Source organism: Salmo trutta, chromosome 35 (assembly GCF_901001165.1).
Source record: "Salmo trutta chromosome 35, fSalTru1.1, whole genome shotgun sequence".
Taxonomy (NCBI): domain Eukaryota; kingdom Metazoa; phylum Chordata; class Actinopteri; order Salmoniformes; family Salmonidae; genus Salmo; species Salmo trutta.
This window is the reverse complement of record NC_042991.1, coordinates 3,740,984-3,768,885: the sequence shown is the minus strand read 5'-3', so window position 1 is coordinate 3,768,885 and position 27,902 is coordinate 3,740,984. Positions and strand designations below refer to the sequence as shown.

The window sequence follows — 27,902 nt, the reverse complement described above, 5'->3', positions numbered from 1 at the left end:
TAATCTCGGAGTTGAATTAGATGACACGACTTTGGGGATATTATTGTATGCAGATGATAGTGTCCTCCTTGCAGAGAGTGAGTTTGATTTGCAATGTATGTTGAACACTGTCAATCTCTGGTGTACCAAATGGAGATGAATGATTAACCAAGATAAAACCCAGATAATGCACTTTAAAAAAAAAAAGGGTACAGTAAGAAGTATTCATTGCTTCTCTTTTGGAACAATGCCCCTAAACTACACAAGCTCATATAAATACCTTGGTTTCCTTTTTGATGAATGCATGACCTTTGAAGAGGGTATAAAGTCTTTATCAGATTATGCAGGGAGAGCATTGGGGTCTGTTGTGAGTAAACTGAAAATCTGTAAAGAACATGACTATGGTATATATTCACAGCTCCATAGTTCATGTGTGTGTCCTATACTGAACTATGCTGCTGGAATCTGGGGTTTTATAAAATCCAAAACAGCAAACACTATTCAGAATAGAGCCATACAATATTTTTGGGGAGTGCATAAATTTGCCCCAAGCCTTGCTATTCAAGGTGACATGGGGTGGAACCCAGTGAAATAAGACAGAGTGGTGAAATGATTAGGTTATTGAACATGCCAGAGGACAGAATAACAAAAACCTTTTTAACTGGGATAAAACACACAACTACCCCTGGAGAAAGGAACTCAATTCCATATTTAAGGAAGCTGGTCTACAACACATATTTCGAAACAAGTTACTATGCAATGTCAATGTGATCAAACACAAGTTAACCCTAACCTACAAAGAAAAATAGTCAACTGACATATGGCTAAAACCAAAACTCAGAACTCAGAACGCCACAATCCAGAACCTTATATGACCTTTCACTTAACCAGAAACCAATGGTGCTTGTGTGCTCAGTTGAGAACCGGGATAGTGCCTCTGGCAATTGAAGTAGGTAGGTTCAATGCCATAGATGAAGAAGAGTGACTATGTACAGTCTGTGATTTAGGAGAGGTAGAGAATAAACTGCACTTTTTATTTTATAGTACTTTATATGATCATTTGAGAGCTATACTGTTTGATACAATTTTTCTGGATTAGAGATAAAGAAAAACTTGAATGGCTATTTTAGCAAAGGTGGTCGCAAATTTTATCTCCAAAGCTTGGAAGATGCAACAAGACAAGTTATATACTTAAAAGGTTTTTGTTTTGTTTTGTATTCTCAATCTGTCATTGCCATATGAACGTATGTTTCTACTGTATATACACTGAGTATACAAAACATTAAGAACACCTGCAGCTTCATTAAATAGTACCCGCAAAACACCAGTCTCATCGTCAACAGTGAAGAGGCGACTCTGGGATGCTGGCCTTCTAGGCAGAGTTGAAAAGAAAAAGCCATATCTCAGACTGGCCAATAAAAAGAAAAGATTGAGATGGGCAAAATAACACAGACACTGGACAGTGGAACTCTGTCTAGAAGGCCAGCATCCCGGAGTCGCCTCTTCATTGTTGACATTGAGACTGATGTTTTGCGAGTACTATTTAATGAAGCTGCCAGTTGAGGACTTGTGAGGTGTCTGTTTCTCAAACTAGACACTCTAATGTACTTGTCCCCTTGCTCAGTTGTGCACCGGGGCCTCCCATTCCTCTTTCTATTCTGGTTAGAGCCAGGTTGCGCTGTTCTGTGAAGGGAGTAGTGCACAGCGTTATACGAGATCTTCAGTTTCTTGGCAATTTCTCGCATGGAATAGCCTTCATTTCTCAGAACAAGAATAGACTGACGAGTTTCAGAATAAAGATATTTGTTTCTGGCCATTTTGAGCCTGTAATCAAACCCACAAATGCTGATGCTCCAGATACTCAACTAGTCTAAAGAAGGCCAGTTTTATTGCTTCTTTAATCAGAAAAACAGTTTTCAGCTGTGCTAACATAATTGCAAAAAGGGTTTTCTAATGATTAATTAGCCTGTTAAAATTATAAACTTGGATTAGCTAACACAACGTGCCATTGGAACACAGGAGTGATGTTTGCTGATAATGGGCCTCTGTACGCCTAGCGTACATATTCCATAAAAAATCAGCCGTTTCTATCTACAATAGTCATTTACAACATTAACAATGTCTACACTGTATTTCTGATCAATTTGATATTATTTTAATGGACCAAAAAATCGCTTTTCTTTCAAAAACAAGGACATTTCTCAAGTGACCCCAAACTTTTGAACGGTAGTGTACTTTGTGTCCCTCATTTACTCAAGTGTTTTCAGTTGGTGCTAATATGTAATGATCCTGGTCCTCCTCCCCTCAGAGTACATAATGTCCTATGCTCCTGCCATGAAACCCTTTGGGATGAAGTCAGTGACATACCGCGGCAGCACCACCTCAGCCATCTTAGACGGCTTCCATCCTGGGGACCTCTACATCTTCAAGATCAGAGCCACCAACAGGAGGGGCCAGGGCCCCCAGACCAAAGCCTTTAGCGTAGCCATGCCTGGAGGCACCGGTAAGCACATCTACTGTGTGTGTGTGTGTGTGTGTGTGTGTGTGTGTGTGTGTGTGTGTGTGTGTGTGTGTGCGTGCGTGCGTGCGTGCGTGCGTGCGTGCGTGCGTGCGTGTGTGCGCCTGCATACGTGATGTTAGTTACATTTCTAATGTCCTAATGGTGTGTACACTTAACTAATACTCCATCTTACTTGCCAGCCAGCCATGCTGCCTCCTCACCAACTCAAGGTGGGCGAAGAACCAGCTACACCCCCTCTCAGACGTCCAAACAGGACAGTTACCATGACGATGACATCAACCTCCAATTAGAAGATGTGAACAAGGAGCAGACCACACCCACTCAGACCACATCTGCCCCACCCACCACCAGACGGACACGCCCCCTCACCAAGACACGCTCCAATCACAGCATCTTCTCAGATGTGAGGGGCACGGTCAGGAACAGGGCGACCAATCAGCGACAAGGAGCTGGTACCTCTTCAGCCAGAGACAAGGGGAGAAAGACAGAAACAGAGGATAAAGAGGAGGAGGAGAACAAAACAACAGAAACCACTCGAGAAGAAGAGGAGGAGAAGCTCACTAACGAAGATGTGGAGGAGAAGAAAGAAGCAGTGACTCAGAACAATGTTGTTCCTTCTACACCTGAGGACAAGGGCTATGTCAGAGGGAGAGGTAATAGGAAGGATGTAGATGAGCCCTCCAGACCCAGCCTCAAAACAGAAGTTCCCTCATCAGAGGGCTCCTCATCATCATCTAAACCCTCCTACCCTCTCCGCAAACCTCTCTCTGGCAGACGCATCAATTCTGGTCGGAGACCATTGACCCGGACATCAGTCTCAGGGTCAGTGTCCCAGTCAAAGACACAGGATGCAGAAAAGGACAGCGCCTCCTCATCCTCCTCATCTTCTTCGTCCTCCAGCCCATCCCCCAACGAGGATTCTGCAGCCATCAGGAAGGACGACACTGTCACCAACTACTCCGAGGGCAAAAACACCTATGACCAGCCAAGTGTCACAGCGGCCAAACCCTCCACCTCAACCCCTACCCCAAACCAGGCCGTCTCAGAGCCCAAGACCGAGGCACCATCTGTGGGAAGAGGATCTGCTCTGCCGGGCCGTGGATATGGTTATGGCAGGCGGAAACCTGGGATCCTGTCTCGAGGGAATCCAAAAGGCCGAGTTCTGACTAGACTCAGCCAACCTGGGTCAGACTCGACTTCCGCCGGCATGTCCCAGTCCACTATACCAACCGAAGGCAAGATCCCAGAAACATCACACACTCCTAACACACAGCACTTAACACACCACCAGGACAATAATGACTACAACGACTACAAAGTCACAGAGGCAGAGGCCACCAAAGAAGAAGAACCCACTTCCAGTTCCCGGACCATTTCCACTACACATTCTTCTGAGGACAGGAGACAGGACAAGAGAGAGGAGGGAGGAAGGGGAGACAGGAAAGAGGAGGGAGGGAGGGGAGACAGGAGAGAGGAGGGAGAGAGGGGAGACAGGAGAGGGGATCGAGGGAGGGGAGACAGAAGAGAACAGGAAAGGAGGGGAGACAGGGGAGAGGATGGAGGGAGTGAAGACAGGAGAGTAGAGCGAGGGAGGGGAGACAGGAGAGTAGAGCGAGGGAGGGGAGACAAGGGAGAGGAAGAAGGGAGGGGAGACAGGAGACAGGATGGAGGGAGGGGAGACAGGAAAGAAGATGGAGGGAGGGGAGACAAGAGAGAAGAGGGAGAGAGAGTAGACAAGAGAGAGGAGGGAGAGAGAGAAAATAGGAAAGAGGAGGGAGCTCGGGGAGACAGGAGAGAGGAGGTAGAGATAGAAAACAGGAAAGAGGAGGGAGGGAGGGGAGACAGAAGAGAGGAGGGAGGGAGGGGGGAGAACAACTACAACACCCCCGCTCCCCCTCCTTCCAAGACACCTGCTCCCCCTGCCTCCAGGATTAACCCTTTTGTGAAACGGCACCAGAGCAGGTTTGGAACAGGGATGGGGAGCGGTAGCAGGGTGTCTTCCCCCCGGGCGGACGGGAGGGTTCCCTGGAGCAGGACAGGCTCCTCATCCTCTGTTGGGGCAGGAAGACCCATCCTGAGAGGATTCCCCTCTAGGACAGCTGCCTCGGGGGCAGCATCTGCCTCAGGGGCATCAAGGACCTCAGCAGTGCAGGAGACCAGTGAGGATGCTAAAAAACCCTCCACCCACTACCCGTTAAAGAACGGGGTGGGGGCTGGGGCACTTAAACCCTCTCTGCCCAACAGGAATACCGTTCTAGGTGAATCTAGGAATCCCATCACCTCCTCTTCCTCTTCTTTCTCCTTGTCCTCCTCCAACTCCTCCTCTAGTAGTCGTAGAGACATCAATGAGCCCATCCACAGAGGAAGCAGCACCAGGGAGGACAGCAGTAATGACTATAAGGAGGACTATCTCTACAAGGGGAGTAAGGAGATGTATGAGTGGAATGAGAAAGTCACAGACCCAACCACCGCCCCCAAAACTACTGCCACCACTACCACTGCCACCACTACCACTACCTCAGCCCCAACTACCGCCCGCAGGGTTCCCCAGAGTGGGGCCAACGAGAGTGTGGACAGGGAACCCACTCCTGGTAGAACCAGGCCCGGTTTCGTCCCTGGTTCTACTCTCCCCCGCCGTACCATTATAGGTCCCAACGGGAGGGTGCGATCTCCCCTGCTCACACACAGGCAGACAGGTTCTAGGTTCCCCCTTAGAGCACAACCAGCACAGAGCACACGGTTAGGTTCCTCTAACACAAACACATCATCTTCCTCTTCTTCCTCTTCCTCCTCTAGTCTGTCGCAGCCAGATCACGGGGTTAGCGGGGCCGCTAGTGTTAGCACTGGAGGCTCCTCCCCTTCCCTCTCTCGCCCCTCCCTCAGACAGACCTCCATTGGCGGCAGCCAGGGATCTCAAGGCTCCTCTTCCTCCTCGTCATTCTCATCCAGAGACTCTGTGGTGGGCCAGGGTACAAGGACGCGCTACCCCAGCCGGTCAGACCCCCATCTCAGGAGTAAAACCCCCAGCGGAGGACTCAAGCCCGGCTATGGAAATGGTCATGGAAATGGTAAAAATGGCCGCCCCAATCTCACGGCGACCAGTGACAAAGAGTCCAGCACATCCAATGACAACACCAAACCTAATGGAAGAAGGTACATCACTGGGCCTGATGGAGCCAAATGGGTATGTGTGAATGTGTCTCGATACATTTTATTGCAAAGTAAAGGGGATTGAAAGGAGACATTTCATCTACAACGTTAACCATTATGCAGACTCTCCTTAATATGTTTCCCTATGACGTATCTTCAACCCTGGGATGTGTTCTATTCTCCAGGTGGTGGACTTGGATAAGGGGGTCCTGATGAACGAGAATGGCAGGGTTCTCCAGGACTCTCAGGGCCAACCCAAGAGGGTGGTTCTGGGAGAGGACGGACGCACCATCTTTGGTGAGATACTGTAAACTAATACCGTCTCTTATATTGAACACTGTTTCTAGGAGTATTAAAGGTCTACATTCGTAAGAGCTTTGTAATGTGTTGGTATATCAAGATGCTTCATCCCCCCTATTTATTCCTCCTTATGAGAAAGGGAGATATCACACTTACAACACAAAACCATACTGTTTTGTTTACACAGATAGATAACTGATTGATTGTTCTCCCCTGCTAGACCACCAGGGCAGCCCATTAGTGAACCAGGAGGGCCAGGCTCTGTTTGGTCACGGTCGGGAAAGCCAACCGGTGGTCAACCCCAAAGACAAGTTCCTGACCGTGGGTGGCAAACCCATCATTGGCCTGGACCGGGCTAAACCAAGGACCACAACCACAACCAGACCTCCTACCACGACCACACCTGAACCGACAACGCTACCAACCACCACTGAAATGTCCACAGAGGAGACTATGACCATGCCGGTGTTCCCGACCTGTCCTCCAGGAACATTTTTGATCAGGGATGAAGAGGGATTCCCAATGCTGGATGCTGATGGCATCCTGGACTGTTATCCTGAAGGCAAGTCTGACTAACGCTGACTAACGCTTTCGTATGTACTGTCAGATTACTAGTAGTGTTATAGTAATCAAACTAGTACTATCATAGTAGTAGTACTAGTAGTAGTTGTTGCTGTTGTAGGGCCAGTTTCCCAGACCCAGATTAAGCCTGTTCCAGAGGGGTGTACGACGCTAGCTAGATCTACTCAGGCTTTTATGAAGCTAGCCAGCTTCAGTTAGCTTCACATTCCAGTTCAGGCTTCAACCATGTTACAAAGGAGGATATTTATCCTCTATCTTCCGTTAACTCCAGCCAGTCTTGTGACTGCGCTTGCATGTCGCAAGTGGATAATCCCAGCGAGTCAAACGACAAACTCTTCATTTGACAATGCTGAAACACCAATCCATGTCAGAGCCACATTTTCATTTTTGCCAAAATCAGCATGAAAGAGAAGTTACCTCGCAAATTCAGCAGGCTATTGTCACGTATTGTAGTCATTCAAAAGTTTTACTATCCGTGAAGTTTCAAATGCATCCTGTCGTTACTAAATGTGTAAGGTGATAGCTATTTGAATATTCTTTTTTAAATGTACACAAAAAAAACATTTGATGAATAAATTATTTAAACAGTCGTCTTCCTCAAATTAAGGGGATGATGATGCAATCTTAGTGAGAAGGAGGGAATCTGATTTAATTGGCCCTCAACTCGTGGCTCAGACAGTTAGCTGTGAGTTAGCCTTCCCCGGAAGTTAGAGCTGAAGAATTCATTACCTGAAGGATTCAAAATTGACCTGGCTAAAATGTGGGCAACCTTCGTGTCAACAGTTATCCTAAGATGAACTCAGAATTGACCAAAGTTAGCTCACTAAATAATTTACACCGCTTCTTAGTACACCTCTCTGGACTTATGCACTTTCAATTGAGAATGATTTTCAGTCCAGGACTAGGCTTAATCTGGGCTTGTACTATCTATTACATTTTATGCAGGCTAAAAGCAGTGGATCAGAATGGAGTCTGTCATCAGTTAGTCTGTGAGCTGTTGTTGTTTACCTTCTCCATAACATCCTGACCATAATAAGTAGGTCCTGTCTGTGGCCACAGAGCCCTGCAAGATCTGGCCAGGCACAGTCGAGACCATTGGAACCAGATAAGGACCTGGGCCCAAATACTGTTTGAAATCTTTTTTCCTTAGCCTGGCTGGAGTTGGCAGGCTAACGGCTGATTTACAGTTGGTCTATCGACATGTCTGTAGACAGTTGTCGCAATGACATCATGAACATTATACTGTTGCCCGAAATCAAACTTGTCATTGTCGTTATGAGAAAGTGTGAACACAAAAATGACAGGCTGTATGACATCAGCAGCCTGGTGGATCAAAATAGCATAACTGCCGTATTTTAACACCAGCAGACCCATCTGTTTAAAAATGTATTTGCTACAGTGCATTCGGAAAGTATTCAGACCTCTTGACTTTTTCCACATTTTGTTACATTACAGCCTTATTCTGAAATGTATGGAATATATTTTTTTCTCATCAATCTACACACAATGAAAAAGCAAAACAGGTTTTTTGAAATTTTAGCAAATGTATATAACATTTTTTGAAATATTACATTTACATAAGTATTCAGACCCTTTACTCAGTACTTTGTTGAAGCACCTTAGGCAGCGATTACAACCTCGAGTCTTCTTGGGTATGACGCTACAAGCTTGTAGTGGTGGAAAAAGTACTCAATTGTCATACTTGAGTAAAAGTAAAGACGCCTTAATAGAAAATGACTCAAGTAATAGTGAAAGTCACCAAGTAAAATACTACTTGAGTAAAAGTCAAAAAGTGTTTGGTTTTAAATATACTTAAGTATCAAAAGTAAATGTAATCGCTAAAATATACTTAAGTATCAAAAGTAAAAGTATAATTAATTTCAAATTCCTTATATTAATCAAACCAGGTGGCACGATTTTCTGTTTTTTCATTTCTGGATAGCCAGGGGCACAATCCAACACTCAGGCGCCATTTACAAATAAAGCATTTGTGTTTAGTGAGTCTGCCAGATCAGGAGGCAGTAGAGATGACCAGGGATGTTCTCTTGATATGTATGTGAATTAGACAATTTTCCTGTCCTGCTAAGCATTCAAAACATAATGAGTACTTTTGGGTGTCAGGGAAAATGTGTGGAGTAAAAACTACATAATTTTCTTTAGGAATGTAGTGAAGTAAAAGTTGTAAAAAATATGAATAGTAAAATAAACAACAGATAGTCAAAAAAACTACTTAAGTAGTACTTTAAAGTATTCTCACTTAAGTACTTTACACCACTGCAAGCTTGGCACACCTGTATTTGGGGAGTTTTTCCCTTTCTTCTCTCCAGATCCTCTCAAGCTCTGTCAGGTTAGATGGGGAGTGTCGCTGCAGAGCTATTTTCAAGTATCTTCAGAGATGTTCGATAGGGTTCAAGTCCAGCCTCTGGCTGGGCCACTCAAGGACATTCAGAGACTTGTCCCGAAGCCACTCCTGCTTTGTCTTGGCTGTGTGCTTAGAGTCGTTGTCCTGTTGGAAGGTGAACCTTCACCCCAGTCTGAGGTTCTGAGCGCTCTGGAGCAGGCTTTCATCAAAGATCTCTCTGTATTTTGCTCTGTTCATCTTTCCCTGGATCATAGCCAGTCTCCCAGTCCCTACCGCTAAAAAACATCTCCCCAACAGGATGCTAACACCACCATGCTTCACCGTAGAGATGGTGCCAGGTTTCCTCCAGACGTTATGCTTGGCATTCAGGCCAAGGAGTTCAATCTTGTTTTCATCAGACCAGATAATCTTGTTTCTCATGGTCTGAGAGTCTTTAGGTGCCTTTTGGCAAACTCAAACCAGGCTTTCATGTGCCTTTTACTGAGGAGTGGCTTCCATCTGGCCACTCTACCATAAAGACCTGATTGGTGCTGCAGAGATGGTTGTCCTTCTGGAAGGTTCTCCCATCTCCACAGAAGAACTCTGGAGCTCTGTCAGAGTGACCATTGGGTTATTGGTCACCTCCCTGACCAAGGCCTTCTCCCCCGATTGTTCAGTTTGGCCAGGCAGCAAGCTCTAGGAAGAGTCTTGGTGGTTCCAAACTTCTTCCATTTAAGAATTATGGAGGCCACTGTGTTTTTGTGGACCTTCAATGCTTCAGACATTTTTTGGTAGCCTTCTCCAGATCTGTGCCTCAACACAATCCCGTCTCTGATTTCTACGGACAATTCCTTCAACCTCATGGCTTGGTTTTTGCTCTGACATGCACTGTCAACTGTCGGAGCTTATATAGACAGGTGTGTGCCTTTCCAAATCGTGTCCAATCAGTGGAAGAAATGGGATGCATCTGAGCTCAATTTCGAGTCTCATAGCAAAGGGTCTGAATACTTATGTTAATAAGGTATTTCTGTTTATTTTAAAAAACAGTTTTTTTCTTTGTCATTATGGGGCAGTGTGTGTAGATTGATTTATTTGATTTTATCCATTTTAGAATAAGGCTGTAACGTAACAAAATGTGTCAAGTGGTCTGAACACTTTCCCGCACTGTATAAGTCAATCTAGCAAGCCAGGTAACTAAAATCAACTTTCTAAACAATGTTTTGAATTTAGTTTTAGCTTGTTAGCTAGCTATCTGTCTAGCTTCTTAAATTTAGCAAATGTTTACTCATTATTATAGGAAAATAAATTCACCACGAGATCATTATTTACAAGTTAATGGCAAGCTAATTACAGAAAATAGTGTGCGATGACTGTGACGAAATAAAAGCATGGCATTCTACCTGAGAATTTTAGAACTTGTGCACACATTGCTGTCTCAGTCAGGTAACCATGACAACGGACCCAGCAAGGGTCAAAGTTGAACTTTTTTCATCTGTCTGCAACAAGGAAAATGACAGTCGTATAGCGACAGTCTACAGACATTCCACAGGAGTATAAATTAAATGTTGTTTTGAACAGTGAGACTTGTCGCATTCTAATTGTCTACAGACATGTCCATAGACAAAGTATAAACCAGCCTTCAGATGGGCAGGGTTTGCAGTTTTGGGACTATTCTATTGGTGCCATCAATCAGGCACAGATGAAGTATTTTTAAATTATTTTTAATGGTATTTGAACCCAGATCTGATGGGAACCACATCAGGGCCAGCCACATCTGAGGCTGACGGTGGTCAGGATACCGCTGGGGCTGGGTAAAAACCCTAAGCTAAGCAGTCAGTCTCACTACACAATTCTCTTTACCACAAGACACACAATTAACACACACTTGTTAGCAATTTATGTTATTCTTCTATAACACAGACCCCAAAGACCCTAAAAAATATATATTTATTCAAAGAGAACAAATCATAGTTATGCTGGAAAGTAGATGGTAGATGGTCATATGTCCCTGGCCTCAATGTTTCTCCACTGAACAAAGAGACAGGATGTAGTTTATATTCCCAAGCCTAGCCTGTGGTTGATCAATTAGAATTCCTTGCAGTAAAATTGGGCCAATGGCCAAATACCAAGTATTCAGTTTCAGGCTCAACGTATAGACAATTCAAACTAATGAGAACTTGCCACATGTAGGTATGGGTCCCAGACTGGAATTCCACCCGTGTCCCTGACCCATTAATCTTCAGTTCCCCATTACAAATCAACTATTTCCATTGATCATTCATTCGCTAGTACAGAAAAACAACTATTTCCATTGATCGTTAATTCTCTCTTGACCTTTAGTCCTCTGCGTTGTGTATTTATCTTTCAATATTCTTACACATCCAAACACACTTTTATGGCTAGACCTAAATGTTCCGTAGGGATTAACACAACACAGACACGAAGCCCACATTCAGACACATACGTATTATTAGGCTCTTATAGGGGTTATTGTAACAAACATACACCCAAAGACAGACAGCCATAAGTAATATGTTTTCCAATGTAATTCTCCTTTTTGCAAGTTTAAGGGAATAACCATCCCCAGTTGTTTTGAGTTTACTACAAGGCAATTGAGATGACTAAGAACAAATAATGGAGGAAATACTTAATTCTTAACTCAAAACAGTGCACCATTTTTTTCCACCGCCAACTTGAAACTTTGTACCGGGGCTAGAAAGACAAGTGAGTGTTGCTGCATGTTTATATGTGTGCATATAATTGTGCCTTTTCTCTCTGTGTGTGTGTGTGTGTGTGTGTGTGTGTGTGTGTGTGTGTGTGTGTGTGTGTGTGTGTGTGTGTGTGTGTGTGTGTGTGTGTGTGTGTGTGTGTGTGTGTGTGTGTGTGTATAGTGATTTCTGGTCATGCTATTGCCTGTCTCACTTCTCCTACAGAGGAATCCTCAGGAATGGAAACGGACTCTATGGGTATGTTTGCCATGTTGTCTGATGCTTTAGCCATTGAGGAAGGTACCGGCTGAGTAATGGCTATGTACCGACGGCCACAGGGCTGGGCCTGCCTGCCTGCCTGCATTGTTTCTTTTCAATGTTTATCTATCAGTTCATCTGTTTGTTGACTGTTTCCTCTATTTCATGTTTCCTTGCCTGTGGTCTTTTCTATGGTCGGTTGTGTGTTTGTTTGGGTTGGGTTTGGGTTCCTTCCATCATCGGCTGTGTTTCTGATGTTTTATCTGGCCAGCTCAACTCAAACTCCGCAGTGTCTGTGAACTGCATTACTTACCCAGAGAGAATGCCCTGGCATGCTCTACTGTACTGTTCTGCTCTGTAATGTTGCTGCATGTGATGATGACTTGTGATGTTATACACTACATAACCAAAAGTATGTGGACACCTGCTCGTCGAACATCTCAATCCAAAATCATCAAGATTGACACCACTCCAGCCGACGCTTGGCATTGTGCATGGTGATCTTAGGCTTGTGTGTTGCTGCTCGGCCATGGAAACCCATTTCATGAAGCTCCCAATGAACAGTTCTTGTGCTGACGTTACTTCCAGAGACAGTTTGGAACTCGGTAGCGAGTGTTTCACCGGAGGACAGACGTTTTTTTACGCATTTTACGCATTTAAGCGTCCACATACTTTTGTATATAGTATATAAAGTGTATCATGTCATGTTATGGTATACTGGTAATGCATGGTCATTCATGGTTTCAGTGAATGGAGGAACTGTGATTATGTTATGTGTGGTAAGCATACGCCATGATGTTATAGTTTGATTAGTGCCATGAGAAAACTATTGCTCGTATATGCGCTACTCGACAAATTGCATCCCAATATATTCATAGTGTTTCCCTGCAAGGCTGTGTGTGAGGCACATTATGGTGTCATGCAGAGGTCCGCTGGCACTCCACAGGCCAGAATGCCTGGTGCTGCTGGAAGTAACTCATTGATTTCAATGACTTCACTGACTTAATCCTTACACATTTGTTAGGCTCAGAACCATGAACATTACAGTAATCTACTGCGAAACGGGCATGATGTTCAAAAGCCGATGCCTCAGGAATGGAAAAATATTGGAAGCAAAACATTACACATGAAGAACTTGCCTTTTAAAAGGAAAAAAACATCAAGGTCATTTCCAATGATATCACACTCATTTCAAGAGCTATCGCATGCTTATTACATGCCAATTACAAAGGTCTAGTGCTACATACAAAATGTCACACAGACTAAATTCAATGGTATTTGGATTTAGTTTGTGATGGTCATGCCTTCACGTGTCCCTTTTCTTTCTAGACGAGTTGTTGTGGCAGACCACCCTGCCCCCCACGCTGCCCCCTACCACCACCACGACAGACCACCCCACCCCTGAACCAGACACCAGGCCCTTCAACAATAGCCCCTCCAATGAGTTCGACCTCAGCGGGAAGAAACGCTTCACAGGTAGGCTACGGTATGGAGAAAAGTGATAACTGTAGTATGTGCAATGTGTGTGAGCATGCTTGCTTGCATGTATGTGTGCCTGGCTGGGTGAATGCACCTCACATGCACGTGGGTGTGTGCTTTGTAAGTGTGTTTGAGCTGTTTGTGTTTGAGTTTGACAAACTATCTACCTCTCCCCTACGTTGATGAAACAGACCACTTGCAGTTATTTCAGCATCGCCGTCTAAGAGCTTAACCTTGTCATCTGTGGATTTAGACTTTACTGTTCAGAACTTAACCCTGTCAACACACTTACAATGGTAATGCTTTATACCGCATTACCATTATCTATATGATGGCTCCCAGTTTAAACAGAGCTTAACCTCTTCAATCATACAGTATATTTCACTTATTGTAAATGAGTTATCATCCTGTCTTTCTGCAGTGTTCTCAGTATTGAGTGATTATATTTTTTTTGTGGGGAAGCTTCTGTGAAGTCCCTCTAAATGCCAAAGAGTTCATCCAGGCATCCAGCTGAAACACGTGCATGTTTTTGTTTGATTGAGTGAGCGTGCTCGTATTTTAAGTGTGTGTGTGTGTGTGTGTGTGTGTGTGTGTGTATGTGTGTGTGTGTGTGTGTGTGCTTGTGTGCTTGTGTGCAACACGTGTGTCTCTGCCTTGTAAATAATTGTAGTCCTATTTGGTGTGTGTTCAGTTTTCTTTCACGGAGGAGAAATTAACTCTGGCTCTCTATATCTTGGCTCGTTCAGTCGCACATCATAAATACATTCACAGTTCTTGACTAGCTCATATAGTTACATGATTACCCCTGGGCCAAGGAAAACCCTGTTAGGGGAGGGAGTGCCATCTTTGCATTGGTCTGGCAGAACCATCAGAGTTGTATCTTCTTTCAGCTAACAGATGATAACATGAAATTACCTCTAATGTTGTTGCACCCCTCTGTGACCCTCTCTTGCAGAGATTGAGGGTCAATCATGGTCCTGGAGAGCTGTCTGCATTGTTTGCTGGGTTTTGTTCCAGCCCAATACTAACACAGCTGATTTAACTAATCCAGGTCCCTGGTCTAGGTTGAAGAGCATGATTAGTGTTAGTGCTGGGCTGGAACAAAGGCACACTAGGGTTGCTAAACTTGCATCTGCAAGGAGGAACCCCCTTCTCTGGTCATGGGTGGACATAATACATGGGACTGGGTCTGTGTGTAAAGTGTCACTATGACAGGTTAGAGATTTGGAGACAACGGAGTTAATTGAGAATGTTGTTGGTAGAACTAATGGTCGCACTGTAGGCCTTTGTACTTCCCAATGCCACTCGCATTGTAAGGGCCAGGGTCTTGACAGTTCAGGGTCCACATGACATGGGCAACAGTGGCAAAGTTGGATTGGCTTTGCATAGCCTAACTGTGGGGCTAGTTAGGGAACATCAATACATTTCACAATAGTAATGACACAATATTTTCATGTTGCACACCTTTTAGTTGTCTCATTAAATGCTTTCAATATTTTTATATGCATTTCTACAAGTTATAGTTGGTTTAAGGTTTTTAGGTCATTGACATTTAAAAATATTTTCCCATGTACATTGTGTAATTTACTGATGGTCCCTGAGCATTACGATCAGGTCGCATGCAGCTGTGCACCATTTTAATGATTACTTGGGTACTGCCAGCTGTGGACAGCATGTGGGCAGGATTGAAATAATCCCAACCCAAAGAAAGCTATTGCGGTACCTTTCATTCATTCCGTGACATGCCATTTTTTCCTAAATATCTCGCAAATCTGTTTTGGACGAGACTGACTGTTTGACCAAAATTACCCTATTTGCACTTTGTAGTCAATTTTGAAACTAGAATAAATGTTTCTGACTCATATCAATGCTACGTAGACCGTTTTCAAAGGAGAAGTTGCTTTCTACGTTCAGTTGCTCTTGAAGCGTCCTGCTGTCTCTTTACTGCTCCAAAGTGGTTGCTTTGGCCTCGTCTGTCTCCTCCTCTGTCTGCTTTATCCACATCCACTCCTATCGCTGGAAAAACAGACTGAAACCCCCCACACGGAACAGGAATAAAACCAACATCTCTGATTCCCCATCACCCTCTCTCTCCTTCCCTCCCTCCTACTGTCTCTCATGAAGGAGCCTCTCGGTGGTTGTTGGGCTCCTAATGATGATGTGTACATTGGGAGATGTGAGCGCCACTCACATCTCCCATGCGACCGTGTTGGCGTGGCATAGTTGGACAGTACCCTAACCGACGGGTCTCAGTAACAGCAGTGTTAGCTAGTATTGTTCACTATGAGGACCTCAGTTTGAAATGTGTCAGTGACATTGGACAGCCTTCGAAGCAAGGCTACCATTTAGACCGGCGGATCCGGCCCGCGAGCCCAAACGGATCTGGCCCGCGAGCCCAAACGGATCGAGCCCATTCAATCCGGCCTGGGGAGGTTTGAGTAAAAACATTATTACAAACAGGTCACTCTTCAATGTTTAAAATAGATAGAAATTATGTAGAAATTATAATGGACCTTTTTTCAAATAACTGCCCTTTTTCTGGCTCGCAAATTGCTTTGGACAAACAAATCGGTCCGCAAAAAAATCTGTGGAACCCTCTGCTTAATTTTGCAATCCCGATGTGGCCCTCGAGACGGAATTATTGCCCACCCCTGAGTTGGGCAGTACCACCAATTGGAACAGAATTGGTTCCAATTGTTTGGCTGGTGCACGATGCTTGAAACACCAGAGCCGTGTATACTGAATATGGTGTAGGCTTATGTGTTGACAGCTTTGGATGAAAGTCTTCTTAATTACCATATTATTACAATGTTATTACAACATTGGCCCCTGAACCAGGTCATCTAACCCAGCTAAACTATCCTGTGAGCTGAGGCCGGCGGACGCACAGCAAACACATCTGAAGCTCATTACATCTATTAAAGAAATCCTAAGACAGAATGAAATAGAATAAGAATAACAGTGAAATAATGAAATAATATGAAACACGCTGATATCAGCAGTGAGAGGAGAGGTCCCTGACAGCCAAACAAGGAGACCTACTCTCTCATATTTATGAGTTTAATATATCAGATCCAACACTGCAGCCAGCTTTCTGACACGTCCTCCATTCCTCAGTCTGGAGGGGGTTTGACCATGCTAACTCAATTGACCAATCGTGTCAGTCAACTGTACTGGCGCCAGCCAAAGGGTATTGGGTTCCCCTTTACAGGCAGACACATGTTATCTGAAGACTCATATAGAGCGTATGGTGTAAGTCAATGGAGTGTTACAAAAAGGAAGAAGAGTATAAAGTTATCCCTTCCCTTACATTCGATTTGGCCTACACCGTTTATGTTCCGGGTCAATTTCATAAATATATGATTTTAACCTCTCAAAATGTATTTTCCAGTAGCTGAGAATGTCCTCTTTCATATGTTTTCCCCCCTGAGTTGATAGACCCAACTAAAAAATGTTGAGTCAAATGTTTGAATACTGTACCAAATTCGTAAATCCATGAAATTACTACATTTTATGACATTTTATGAAATGTTTTGCTAGAATTCAGATCACTGTCCCTCGGCCTCTGAACGTCACAAGGAAAACAAACTTATATCCTTGTGATCATCATAGATAGATCTTTACTGCACAGAATACCAATTGTCTCTCGAACAAAGGTCAAGGTCAAATTGTCTTGAAGGGGTAGTGTTGATCAGTGTTGATCAGCCTTTCAGCATCATAGGGAAATTATACATAAACTTATATCTATAATATGTGATATAAGATATAGGTCTACAGTATGTGAAATCAGCTTGTTTCTAGAACAAACCGTTCAAAAGTTATATAGACCAAGGTCAACATCAAATTGCAGGTCAAATTGAACCAGGACATTACGGATGTCGATACCAGGTCAAATTTTTTTGTTTTCTTTTAAATTACATGTTTTGCAAGTTTAAGACCGATGCTTAGGAAAGTAGATGAAAGGTCATGGTGGAAAATTACATGAAATAGTATTTTAAAAGCACTACATCTACTTCCTCAGAATGTAGTAGATCAAAAAATAGATATAGAAAGACTATAGAAGACACAATTACAGATCTCAAAAGTAAGATACCATGTGGAAACATGTATACATCTAGAAAAGCAGATACACAGACAGACACATACATCAGTGTCCAGATGTGTAGCTGTAAGGACATTATTAGATGTAGTTGAAACGTTCTCAAATCTATTGTATTCTTTAAAAAAGGAGAGTAGAAACCTTGCATCCCTTGTTGGACTGTGTCTGTTGGCTACAGTTGCCTGTCCCGAGTCGTGTGGTGGGGTGGGACTGAGTCCAGCCAAATTCCCATTCCCATCCCAATCATACTGAGAATTCTGGGAGTTCTGGAAGTGTTCACAGCTGTGTATGGATCCAACTGGCACTACAGTAGCTCCCACGGATATGAAGAAAGAAAGACAGACAGACAGACAGACAGACAGACAGACAGACAGACAGACAGACAGACAGACAGACAGACAGACAGACAGACAGAGAATCACCCGATGGGGAAGAAGGATGGGACCAGGGGTCTCACACAACCTGTTATGCTACGCAAGATGACCCACTCTGACTTCTCCTCAACTCCTGACAGAGGGAACCCAAGTAGACTGAGTTATAAACGGAATAGATTGTAATATGAGACTTTATTGTCCACCAGCAGATGTTAAAACATTGCCTTCTTGTATTAAAACCTCTATGCAGTCTTTTTAATTCAATCATTTTAAATCATCACTGTGTGTCTAATAAATCATCATGTCATAAAAATAACTCCAAATTAAGTTATTATTTTCCTGAGTGTCCTTTTGCTCAGTCTGATCGTGTGGGCGTGTCGATGCAAATTTGAAGAAGGTATATTTATATACACAACCCTTATTGGCGAATAGGGTTGTCTAGAATCTAGTGCCTACCCAGCCTACCCCGCCTACCCCTTCAAAGTAGTAGGATACATAAGCAAATAAAATATGACTGGTCATTGATCAGAATAATCACATCAGATTGTGATGCCATGATCTGGGCCAAAAACTCCATCCCACCTGAACAGATTGGGCATGATCATAATTTTCACAATTTCAACCTCATAGTGTGGAAATATCATTTTTTTTTTAAACATGTATTTAACTGCACTGTCTCTTCAACATAATTATTTTAGTGTTCAGTAAAAATGTAGACCAAAGAAAACATTGTGCTCTCCCAAGGAGTTTCTTGGTTGGTGCGTAAAACCAGCAAAAATGTAACATAATTGATCAACCATCTTGCTGCTTTCCCATCCCTCCCTGCCATCCCTCTCTCCAGCTCCATATGTGAACTTCATCCAGAAGGATCCGGGCGCTCCGTGCTCGCTGACGGAGGCTCTGGAATACCTACAGGTGGACGTCCTGGAAAACCTGCTCAAGAAAGACAGCCTGGCTACTAATCAGAAACAGCCGCCCAAAAACAAGCCCCACAACATCACGGTGGTTGCCATGGAAGGCTGTCACTCATTCGTCATCCTGGACTGGGCCATCCCACTGAAGGATGACATGGTGTCAGGTGAGTGGACCACAATGTCACGCAGGGTGACTAGCAAGCTTGGCCAGATAGTGGGGTGTACTGCAGATACAATGTGAGAGGTGTGAAGAGTATTCTGTCAGTGCTTCAAGCAGTTAGTGTGCACTTATGCTGCAATTATTCTGATCTTTTTCCAATAATTAGTCTTTTGACAAATCAGATCAGCTTTTAAAAAGATCTGATGTGAAAATATCTGATGTGATTGATCAAAAGACATATTAGTGGCAAATATATCAGAAATGGGATGCCTCTGTAAACGTAGCCTATGTCTGAATTCAACTTTTCTATCCTGACCCATTTGTTATGCTTTTCAAAGGATCATGGCAGGTCAGCAGACATAATCTAACTATCACATTTAAGGTAAGACACAGGTGCAGACAGTGTCGAAATAACAACGTTTATTATTCCAACAGGGGCAGGAAAAAGAACAGGTCAAGGGCAGGCAGAGGTCAGTAATCTAGATTGGTGGGGCAAAGGTACAGGATGGCAGGTAGGCTCAGGGTCAGGGCAGGCAGCATGGTCAACACCGGGGAAACTAGGAAACAGGAACACTCGAGAGACAGGAGTAGAGGGAAAACCGCTGGTAGGCTTGACGACACAAAACAAGCTGGCAAAAGACAAACAGAGAACACAGGTATAAATACACAGGGGATAATGGGGAAGCTGGGCGACACCTGGAGGGGAGTGGAGACAATCACAAAGACAGGTGAAACAGATCAGGGTGTGACACTAACTAGTCAGCTCCTAGTTAGATTTTAGCGAGTCACCCAACCCCCAATGTTTTAGATGTCAGTAACTGAGTTTTGAGTACTGTAAAACTATATTTGATAGAGGGATCCAGTGTGTAGTGAGTGTGACTTGTGAAAAGTGCTTCAGTCAGAGACATGGGTTCAGTCATCCAGAGAGAAGCTGTGTGTTGTCTTTGGCTGGCCAACAGAAGCTCCTAGTCCTTGAGTGGGCTGGGCCATTCTCTGATGTCTAAACCATATAGTATCGCAGACCCGCACCACTTTCTCTCTCTTTCCCAGTATTTCGATCTCTCTCTCATTTCAATATACTGTATTTAACGTCTTTGCTAAAATGCATGTAGTGCCTTAAAATATATTCCAGAGATATATGTACATACATTTTCTCAAACGCATGTACTGTTATGCCTGACAATATTCCAGAAATGCATGGCTATGACATCTAGTCTACAGGGTGGCCAAAGGCATTCCTAATTCAGCTTTTTAAATTACTCTTTACGTATTGATCAATGGAGACAATTTTTTGGGCCACCAAGCCAAAACTTTGCCAGTGATATAAGTAATTTAAATTGCGATGGTGAGTAAAAAACAATCTGTTGAATGTCACCTAATTTTAACATTCTGTCATAAAGAGCACAAGTTCAACATTATAAAAAACACATTTTCTCCTCTTAAAAAATGTAATAAAAAGTGTGACTAGTAAGTGCCTCTAGTATCACGGGCACTAGGCTGTAAAAAATAATAATGTATTGTTGTTTTTATCGATTTAAACAAACTATACATTGTATAATGCGCCACAATATGTCAACCTGTAGGTCTATGCTTTGTCCTTCCAATGAGTGGTATTATATGGCTCTACAGTGTATGGTTAGCGGCGTTATGGTGCGTTCATAACCAAGTGGGAAGTGGGAATTTACCATATCTGGGAAAAATTGAACGGTAATTACTAGTTAAATCAGCCATGAATCCTCTTGCGACAGGGGGAATGGAAGCTTGTTGTGTGCAACAGGGAGGGGCAATTGAATACAAGATTCAAAATAATAATGTAAATTGCTAAAATATTTCTAGCCTGTCTATCTATGGGTAACAGGGTTGATGTGTTATACTCAACACGCTCAGTTTTTCACCACAAAACACCAGGCAATTGCCAAAGAGTAGAACCAGCTCACCTGCTTTACACTATGATTTGACTATTAGATGTTCAATGTTTCTTAAAAAAAATATATTTTTTACTTTGTTTATTGAATTTTCAACACCAGCATTTACAAAATAATTGCACTTGTAAGTTATTTGGTAGTAATATAAAACAACACAACACATCAAAGACAACAATACAGCAAAACAGAGAAAGAGAGACAGACATAAAAAAAATACAAATACGAAAAAATAAAAAGACGAGAAAAATTAAAAAATATATATATATTGATACAGTTATAGGTCAACAAGCACAGATAATACAATCCTTAACATCCGAGATGTCGTGTATACACATACCAGGCCTCTTACATCATCAAAATATAAATATACATCACTCTGGAACTGCAGGGAAATGTAGTCATTTAACATAAGAAAAGAAGGGAGCCCACATTGCATAGAATTTGTCTACAGACCCATTGAGTGTGTGTTTAATTTTTTCCAACTATATGCAATTCAAAATGGATTTAATCCAAAGAGCATGAGAAGGGGGTGCAGAGGATTTCCATCTAAGTAAAATTAATCGTCTCGTTAACAAAGTGACAAAGGCAATTACATCCTTATTCGTTTTGGTCAATTGTATTGTGGGTAAGGAAACCCCAAATAGTGCAATAAAAGGGTCTGGCTCGATCTGTTTGCCGCTTAATTCTGAGAATGTGTTAAAGATGTCTTTCCAGAAACTAACAAGAGATGGTCAACACCAAAACACGTGGGCATGATTAACAGGAGACTGATTACATCGTACACAATTAGGGTTCACATCCTTGTAAATTTTGGATAATCTTGCTTTGGTCCAGTGGGCCCTATGAATGAGTTTGCATTGAATGAGACCGTGTCTTTCGCAAATAGAAGAGCTATGTACCCTTTTGAGTGCCCCTTCCCATAGTTCATCAGATATTTCCTTACCCAGTTCCACCTACCATGAGGATTTAATATTGTTTAATGAGATGGTTTGTAGTGAGCAAATTTGACTATAGATTATTGACAAGGTGCCTTTCAGAATAGAAAGTGGGATAAGAAATGTGTCGAACTGTGTTTCACCAGGAAGGGTGGGGAATTCTTGATCTTTGCTGTGGACGTAACTCCGGACTTGTAAGAACCTAAAGAAATTATGTCTGTGGAGACAAACGTACTAAATATATTGTTAATATACAGATCCCTGAATCTTTTAATACCGAGACTAGACCATGTTGAGAAATCACCATCAACCATAGATGGGGGGAAAGCTGGGTTTGAGGCTACCGGAGCCAAAGAAAAGGTTGTCTGAAACCCAAAGTGGAACCTACATTGATTGCAGATCTCAATGTTGTTTTGACACATATTTTTGATGAAGGAGGCATAAGGGTCTGTAACGGAGGAGTGAGCGAGGGAAGACAATGATGCCGGTATAGATGAGGCAACCTCCATCTCTAGCCAAATTGGGGGTGGGAATATCTATCTGCTCTGCAACCTGTACTGAATGATCCTAAGGTTAGCGGCCCAATAATAGAATCTGAAGTCCGGTAGAGCTAGACCGCCGTCGGGTTTGGGCCTCTGCAAAAGCTGTTTTCGTATCCTGTGGGTCTTTTTGTCCCATATAAAGGGTAGTATTAGGCCGTCAATCTTTTTGAAAAATGTATTGGGAAGAAAAATCGGAAGGCACTGATAGAGATATAAGAATTTGGGGAGAGTATTCATTTTAATAGAATTAATTATTGCGACTAAGGAGAGGTGTAGCAAAGACCAGCGTTCCAAATCGTCCTTACTATGGGTAAAAAGAGGAGCAAAGTTGGCATGAAAAAGGTTTTCAAATCTGATTGTGACATGTACCCCAAGATAAATATATCCACTGTGAGCAATTTTAAATAGCAAGTTATGGAAAGGGGATTTTTATGCGGCCATATTAAGCGGCATCAATTCGCTTTTACTGAGATTAATTTTATACCCTGATAAGTGACCGAAGGATGTGAAAGTGGCAAGGGCAGCAGGAACAGAGACAGAAAGGTTGGATGTGTATAATAATAAATAATCTGCAAAAAAAGACCGTTTTTGTTTGTGTCCGTATCTGACTATACCTTTGATGAGGGGGTTGGAGCGAAGTGTTATTGCAAGTGGTTCTATGGCGAGGGCAAACCGTAAGGGACTTAAAGGGCAACCCTGGTGTGTCGATCATTGCAAAGGGAAGCAATCTGATTTGAGTGTTATTAGTCCTGACAGAGGCTTGAGGGGATGAGTACAGAAGTCTTATCCAAGTCATGAATTTGGAGCCAAGCCAAAATTATTTAGAGTATAAAAAAGGCATTTCCATTCCACCCGATCAAACGTTTTCTCCGCATCCAGGGATATAATGGCTTCAGATGTATTGGCGACAGAAGGATTATATATAATATTAAATAATTGTTGAAGATTGAAGAATGAGTGTCTATTTTTAATAAATCCTGTTTGATCCGGAGAGATAATTGATGGGAGGACTGTTTCCAGACGCGTTTCCAGAAGTTTGGCTAGAATTTTATAGTCAAGATTTAGCAGGCTAATTGGACGGTATGATACACAGTCAAGAGGATCTTTGTTTTTTTAAGAATAAGACAAATGGTTGCCTGAGTGAGAGTCTGTGGGTGAGCACCATTTACAAATGCTTCATTGTACATTTCAATTAGAATAGGGGCTATTTTGGAGAAACCTTTTATAAAACTTTGCCGAGTAGCCGTCAGGCCCTGAGCTTCTCCCAGATTGAAGGGATTTGACAGCATTAGACAATTCTTCAACAGTGATCGGCTGCTCTAATTTTTTTACCAAATCCCGTCTGACCGAAGGCACAGGAAGTGAGTGGGAGAAATCCTCCAATTCCAATGTATCCGCATTACTTTCAGAAATATATAGAGACTGGTAAAATCTCTTGAACTCATCATTGATCCCCCTAGGGTCTAATGATATCCCAGACGATGTACGAATTTTAGGATTCTGAAATGATGATGATAGTTGACGTAACTTGTGAGCTAATAATTTACTGGCTTTATCTCCTTGTTCATAGTAAATGCACCTAGACTTGACAAGCAGTTCATTAACCTGGTCTGGTAATAATGTGTCAAATTCTGCTTGCAAAGTTAAACATTCCTTATAAATAGCCGGAGATTGTGAAACTGCTTAAATGTCATCTAATTGGGCAATATAGCGTGTTAACATAGATAGCCTATCCTTTTTCAGTTTGTTCTCATGTGCGGTGTAGGAAATCATTTCACCTCTGATATAAGCTTTCAAAGTTTCCCAAAGAGTAGACACAGAGATGTTTGGGGTTCTATTTGTGATCATGAAAAAGTCGATTTGACTCAAAACAAAATTGACAAAGTGTTCTTTACCGAGCAGTTGCCTGCTCTTGCAGACTCCGTTTTTGGCTGGGTAGACGACATTACAAACTTACATTTCTCAAACTTGATCTGAATTGTTTAGGGGTCCTTTCAGACGCCTGGCCAAACAGAAATATATACAATTTTGCTAGGTTAAATATATATGTCTGAAGTCGGTACTGCAGATCTGCCAACTTCTGTCTGTAGCGTCCGAACAGTTTGGGCAACACACTAATATTACCATCACAGAAAGGGGAGACTCTCACGAACACGTACAGCACCAGTCAAAAGTTTAGACTCACCTACTCATTCAAGGGTTTTTCTTTATTTTTACTGTTGTCCACATTGTAGAATAATAGTGAAGACATCACAACTAAATAACACATATGGAATAAATTTGTAATTTATTTTATTTCACCTTTATTTAACCTGGTAGGCTAGATGAGAACAAGTTCTCATTTGCAACTGCGACCTGGCCAAGATAAAGCATAGCAATTCGACACATACAACAACACAGAGTTACACATGGAATAAACAAAACATACAGTCAATAATAAAGTAGGACAAAAGAAAACAAAAAGTTTATATACAGTGAGTGCAAATTAGGTAAGTTAAGGCAATAAACAGGCCATGGTGGCGAAGTAATTACAATATAGCAATTAAACACTGGAATGGTAGATGTGCGGAAGATGAATGTGCAAGTAGAGATACTGGGGTGCAAAGGAGCAAGATAAATAAATAAATACAGTATGGGGACGAGGTAGGTAGATAGATGGGCCGTTTACAGATGGGCTATGTGCAGTGATCTGTGAGCTGCTCTAACAGCTGGTGCTTAAAGCTAGTGAGGGAGAAATGAGTCTCCAGCTTCAAAGGTTTTTGCAGTTCGTTCCAGTCATTGGCAGCAGAGAACTGGAAGGAAAGACAACCAAAGGAGGAATTGGCTTTGGGGGTCACCAGTGAGATATACCTGCTGGAGCACGTGCTACGAGTGGGTGCTGCTATGGTGACCAGTGAGCTGAGATAAGGCGGGGCTTCACCTAGCAGAGACTTGTAGATAACCTGTATCCAGTGGGTTTGGCAACGAGTATGAAGCGAGGCCCAACCAACGAGAGTGTACAGGTCGCAATGGTGGGTAGTGTATGGGGCTTTGGTGTCAAAACAGATGGCACTGTGATAGACTGCATCCAGTTTGTTGAGTAGAGTGTTGGAGGCTATTTTATAGATGACATCACCGAAGTCGAGGATCGGTAGGATGGTCAGTTTTACGAGGGTATGTTTGGCAGCATGAGTGAAGGACGCTTTGTTGCGATATAGGAAGCCGATTATAGATTTAATTTTGGATTGGAGATGCTTGATGTGAGTCTGGAAGGAGAGTTTACAGTCTAACCAGACACCCAGGTATTTGTAGTTGTCCCCGTATTCTAAGTCAGAGCCGTCCAGAGTAGTGATGCTGGCCAGAGGTCCGGACAACAGGCCCTCCGATTTGACACACTGAACTCTATCAGGGAAGTAGTTGGTGAACCAGACGAGGCAATGATTTGATTAACCAAGGCTGTTGAGTCTGCCAATAAGAATGTGGTGATTGACAGAGTTGAAAGCAGAGTCAACAGAGTCGAAATCAAGTAGTAACCAAAAAAAGTGTTAAACAAATCAAAATATACTTGATATTTGAGATGCTTAAAAGTAGCCACACTTTGCCTTGATGACAGCTTTGCACACTCTTGGCTTTCTCTCAACCATCTTCATGAGGATGCCTGGAATGCTTTTCCAACAGTCTTGAAGGAATTCCCACATATGCTGAGTACTTGTTGGCTGCTTTTCCTTCACTCTGCGGTCCAACTCATCCCAAACCATCTCAATTGGGTTGAGGTCGGGTGATTGTGGAGGCCAGGTCATCTGATGCAGCACTCCATCACTCTCCTTCTTGGTCAAATAGCCCTTACACAGCCTGGAGATGTGTTTTGGGTTAGTGTCCTGTTGAAAAACAAATGATAGTCCCACTAAGCGCAAACCAGATGGGATGGCATATCACTGCAGAATGCTGTGGTAGCCATGCTGGTAAAACGTGCCTTGAATTCTAAATAAATAATCACAACACCATCACACTGCAAAAACTTCACGGTGGGAACCACACATGCAGAGATCATCCATTCACCTACTCTGCGTCTCACAAAGACACTGCAGTTGGAACCAAAAATCTAACATTTGGACTCATCAGACCCAAGGACAGATTTCCACCAGTCTAATGTCCATTGCTCATGTTTTTTGGGCCAAGCAAGTTTCTTATTATTATTGGTGTCCTTAGTAGTGGTTTCTTTGCAGCAATTCAAACATGAAGGCCTGATTCACACAGTCTCCTCTGAACAGTTGATGTTGAGATGTGTCTGTTACTTGAACTCTGTGATGCATTTATTTGGGCTGCAATCCAAGGTGCTGTAATTTCTTATCCTCTCCAGCAGAGGTAACTCTGGGTCTTCCTTTCCTGTGGCGGTCCTCATGAGAGCCAGTTTTATCATAGAGCTTGATAGCTTTTGCGGCTGCACTTGAAGAAACTTTAAAAGTTCTTGACATTTTCCGGATTGACTTGCCTTCATGTCTTAACCTCTCTAGTACATGTGGGACGAACTCGTCCCACCTACGTAACAGCCACTGAAATCCAGTGGCGCGATTTTTGAATCGTTAGAAATGCTATAACTTCAATTTCTCAAACATATGACTATTTCACAGCTATTTAAAGACAAGAATCTCGTTAATCTAACCCCACTGTCCGATTTCAAAAAGGCTTTACAACGAAAGCAAAACATTAGATTATGTCAGCAGAGTACCCAGCCAGAAAAAATCAGACACCCATTTTTCAAGCTAGCATATCATGTCACATAAACCCAAACCACAGCTAAATGCAGCACTAACCTTTTATAATCTTCATCAGATGACACACCTAGGACATTGTGTTATACAATACATGCATGTCTGTTCAATCAAGTTCATATTTATATCAAAAACCAGCTTTTTACATTAGCATGTGACGTTCAGAAAAAGCATAACCACCGCAAACTTCCGGTGAATTTACTAACAGTTTGCTAAATTACTCACGATAAACGTTCACAAAAAGCATAACAATTATTTTAAGAATTATAGATACATTACCCCTCTATGCACTCGATATGTCCGATTTTAAAATAGCTTTTCGGATGAAGCACATTTTGCAATAATCTAAGTACATAGCCCGGCATTACAGGGCTAGCTATTTAGATACCCACCCAGGTCAGCATCCACCAAAATCACATTTCCTATAAGAAAGATGTTCTTACCTTGCTTGTTCTTCATCAGAATACACTGCCAGGACTTCTACTTCAATAACAAATGTTGGTTTGGTCCCAAATAATCCATCGTTATGTTCCAACAGCGACGTTTTGTTCGTGAGTTGTAGAATGCTTTTTCGCGGTGTCGCGCATGGCGCATTGGCGTGTCAAAAATGTCTAAATATTCCATTACCGTACTTCGAAGCATGTCAACCGCTGTTTAAAACCAATTTTTATGCCATTTATGTCATAGAGAAGTGTTAATATTCCGACCGGGAGTATGCATTGAGCCTAAACAGCCGAATAAAATTTATCCTCAGAAGCGACTCATGCACGCGCATCATTGAAAGGTCCTCCGAGCATCCACTTACAAAAGGCGATAATATATTTCAACCTGAGGTTCCCTCGTAAACCTTCAGTTATTTCGCGGGCTCTGAGAGCCTATTGGAG

The 27,902-nt window shown here is 42.7% G+C and overlaps 1 protein-coding gene across 1 annotated transcript in view; it reads left to right on the top strand.

The window, feature by feature from the left end:
* LOC115174389 (fibronectin type III domain-containing protein 1) overlaps positions 1-27,902 on the top strand; it is a 72,290-nt gene that overhangs the window by 28,011 nt on the left and 16,377 nt on the right. The window contains exons 10-17 of the mRNA XM_029732904.1: positions 2,288-2,482; positions 2,680-3,932; positions 4,344-5,684; positions 5,836-5,947; positions 6,171-6,512; positions 11,807-11,839; positions 13,169-13,315; positions 18,633-18,869. Of these exons, the coding sequence (XP_029588764.1) occupies positions 2,288-2,482; positions 2,680-3,932; positions 4,344-5,684; positions 5,836-5,947; positions 6,171-6,512; positions 11,807-11,839; positions 13,169-13,315; positions 18,633-18,869 (3,660 nt within the window). The remainder of the gene's footprint in view (positions 1-2,287; positions 2,483-2,679; positions 3,933-4,343; positions 5,685-5,835; positions 5,948-6,170; positions 6,513-11,806; positions 11,840-13,168; positions 13,316-18,632; positions 18,870-27,902) is intronic.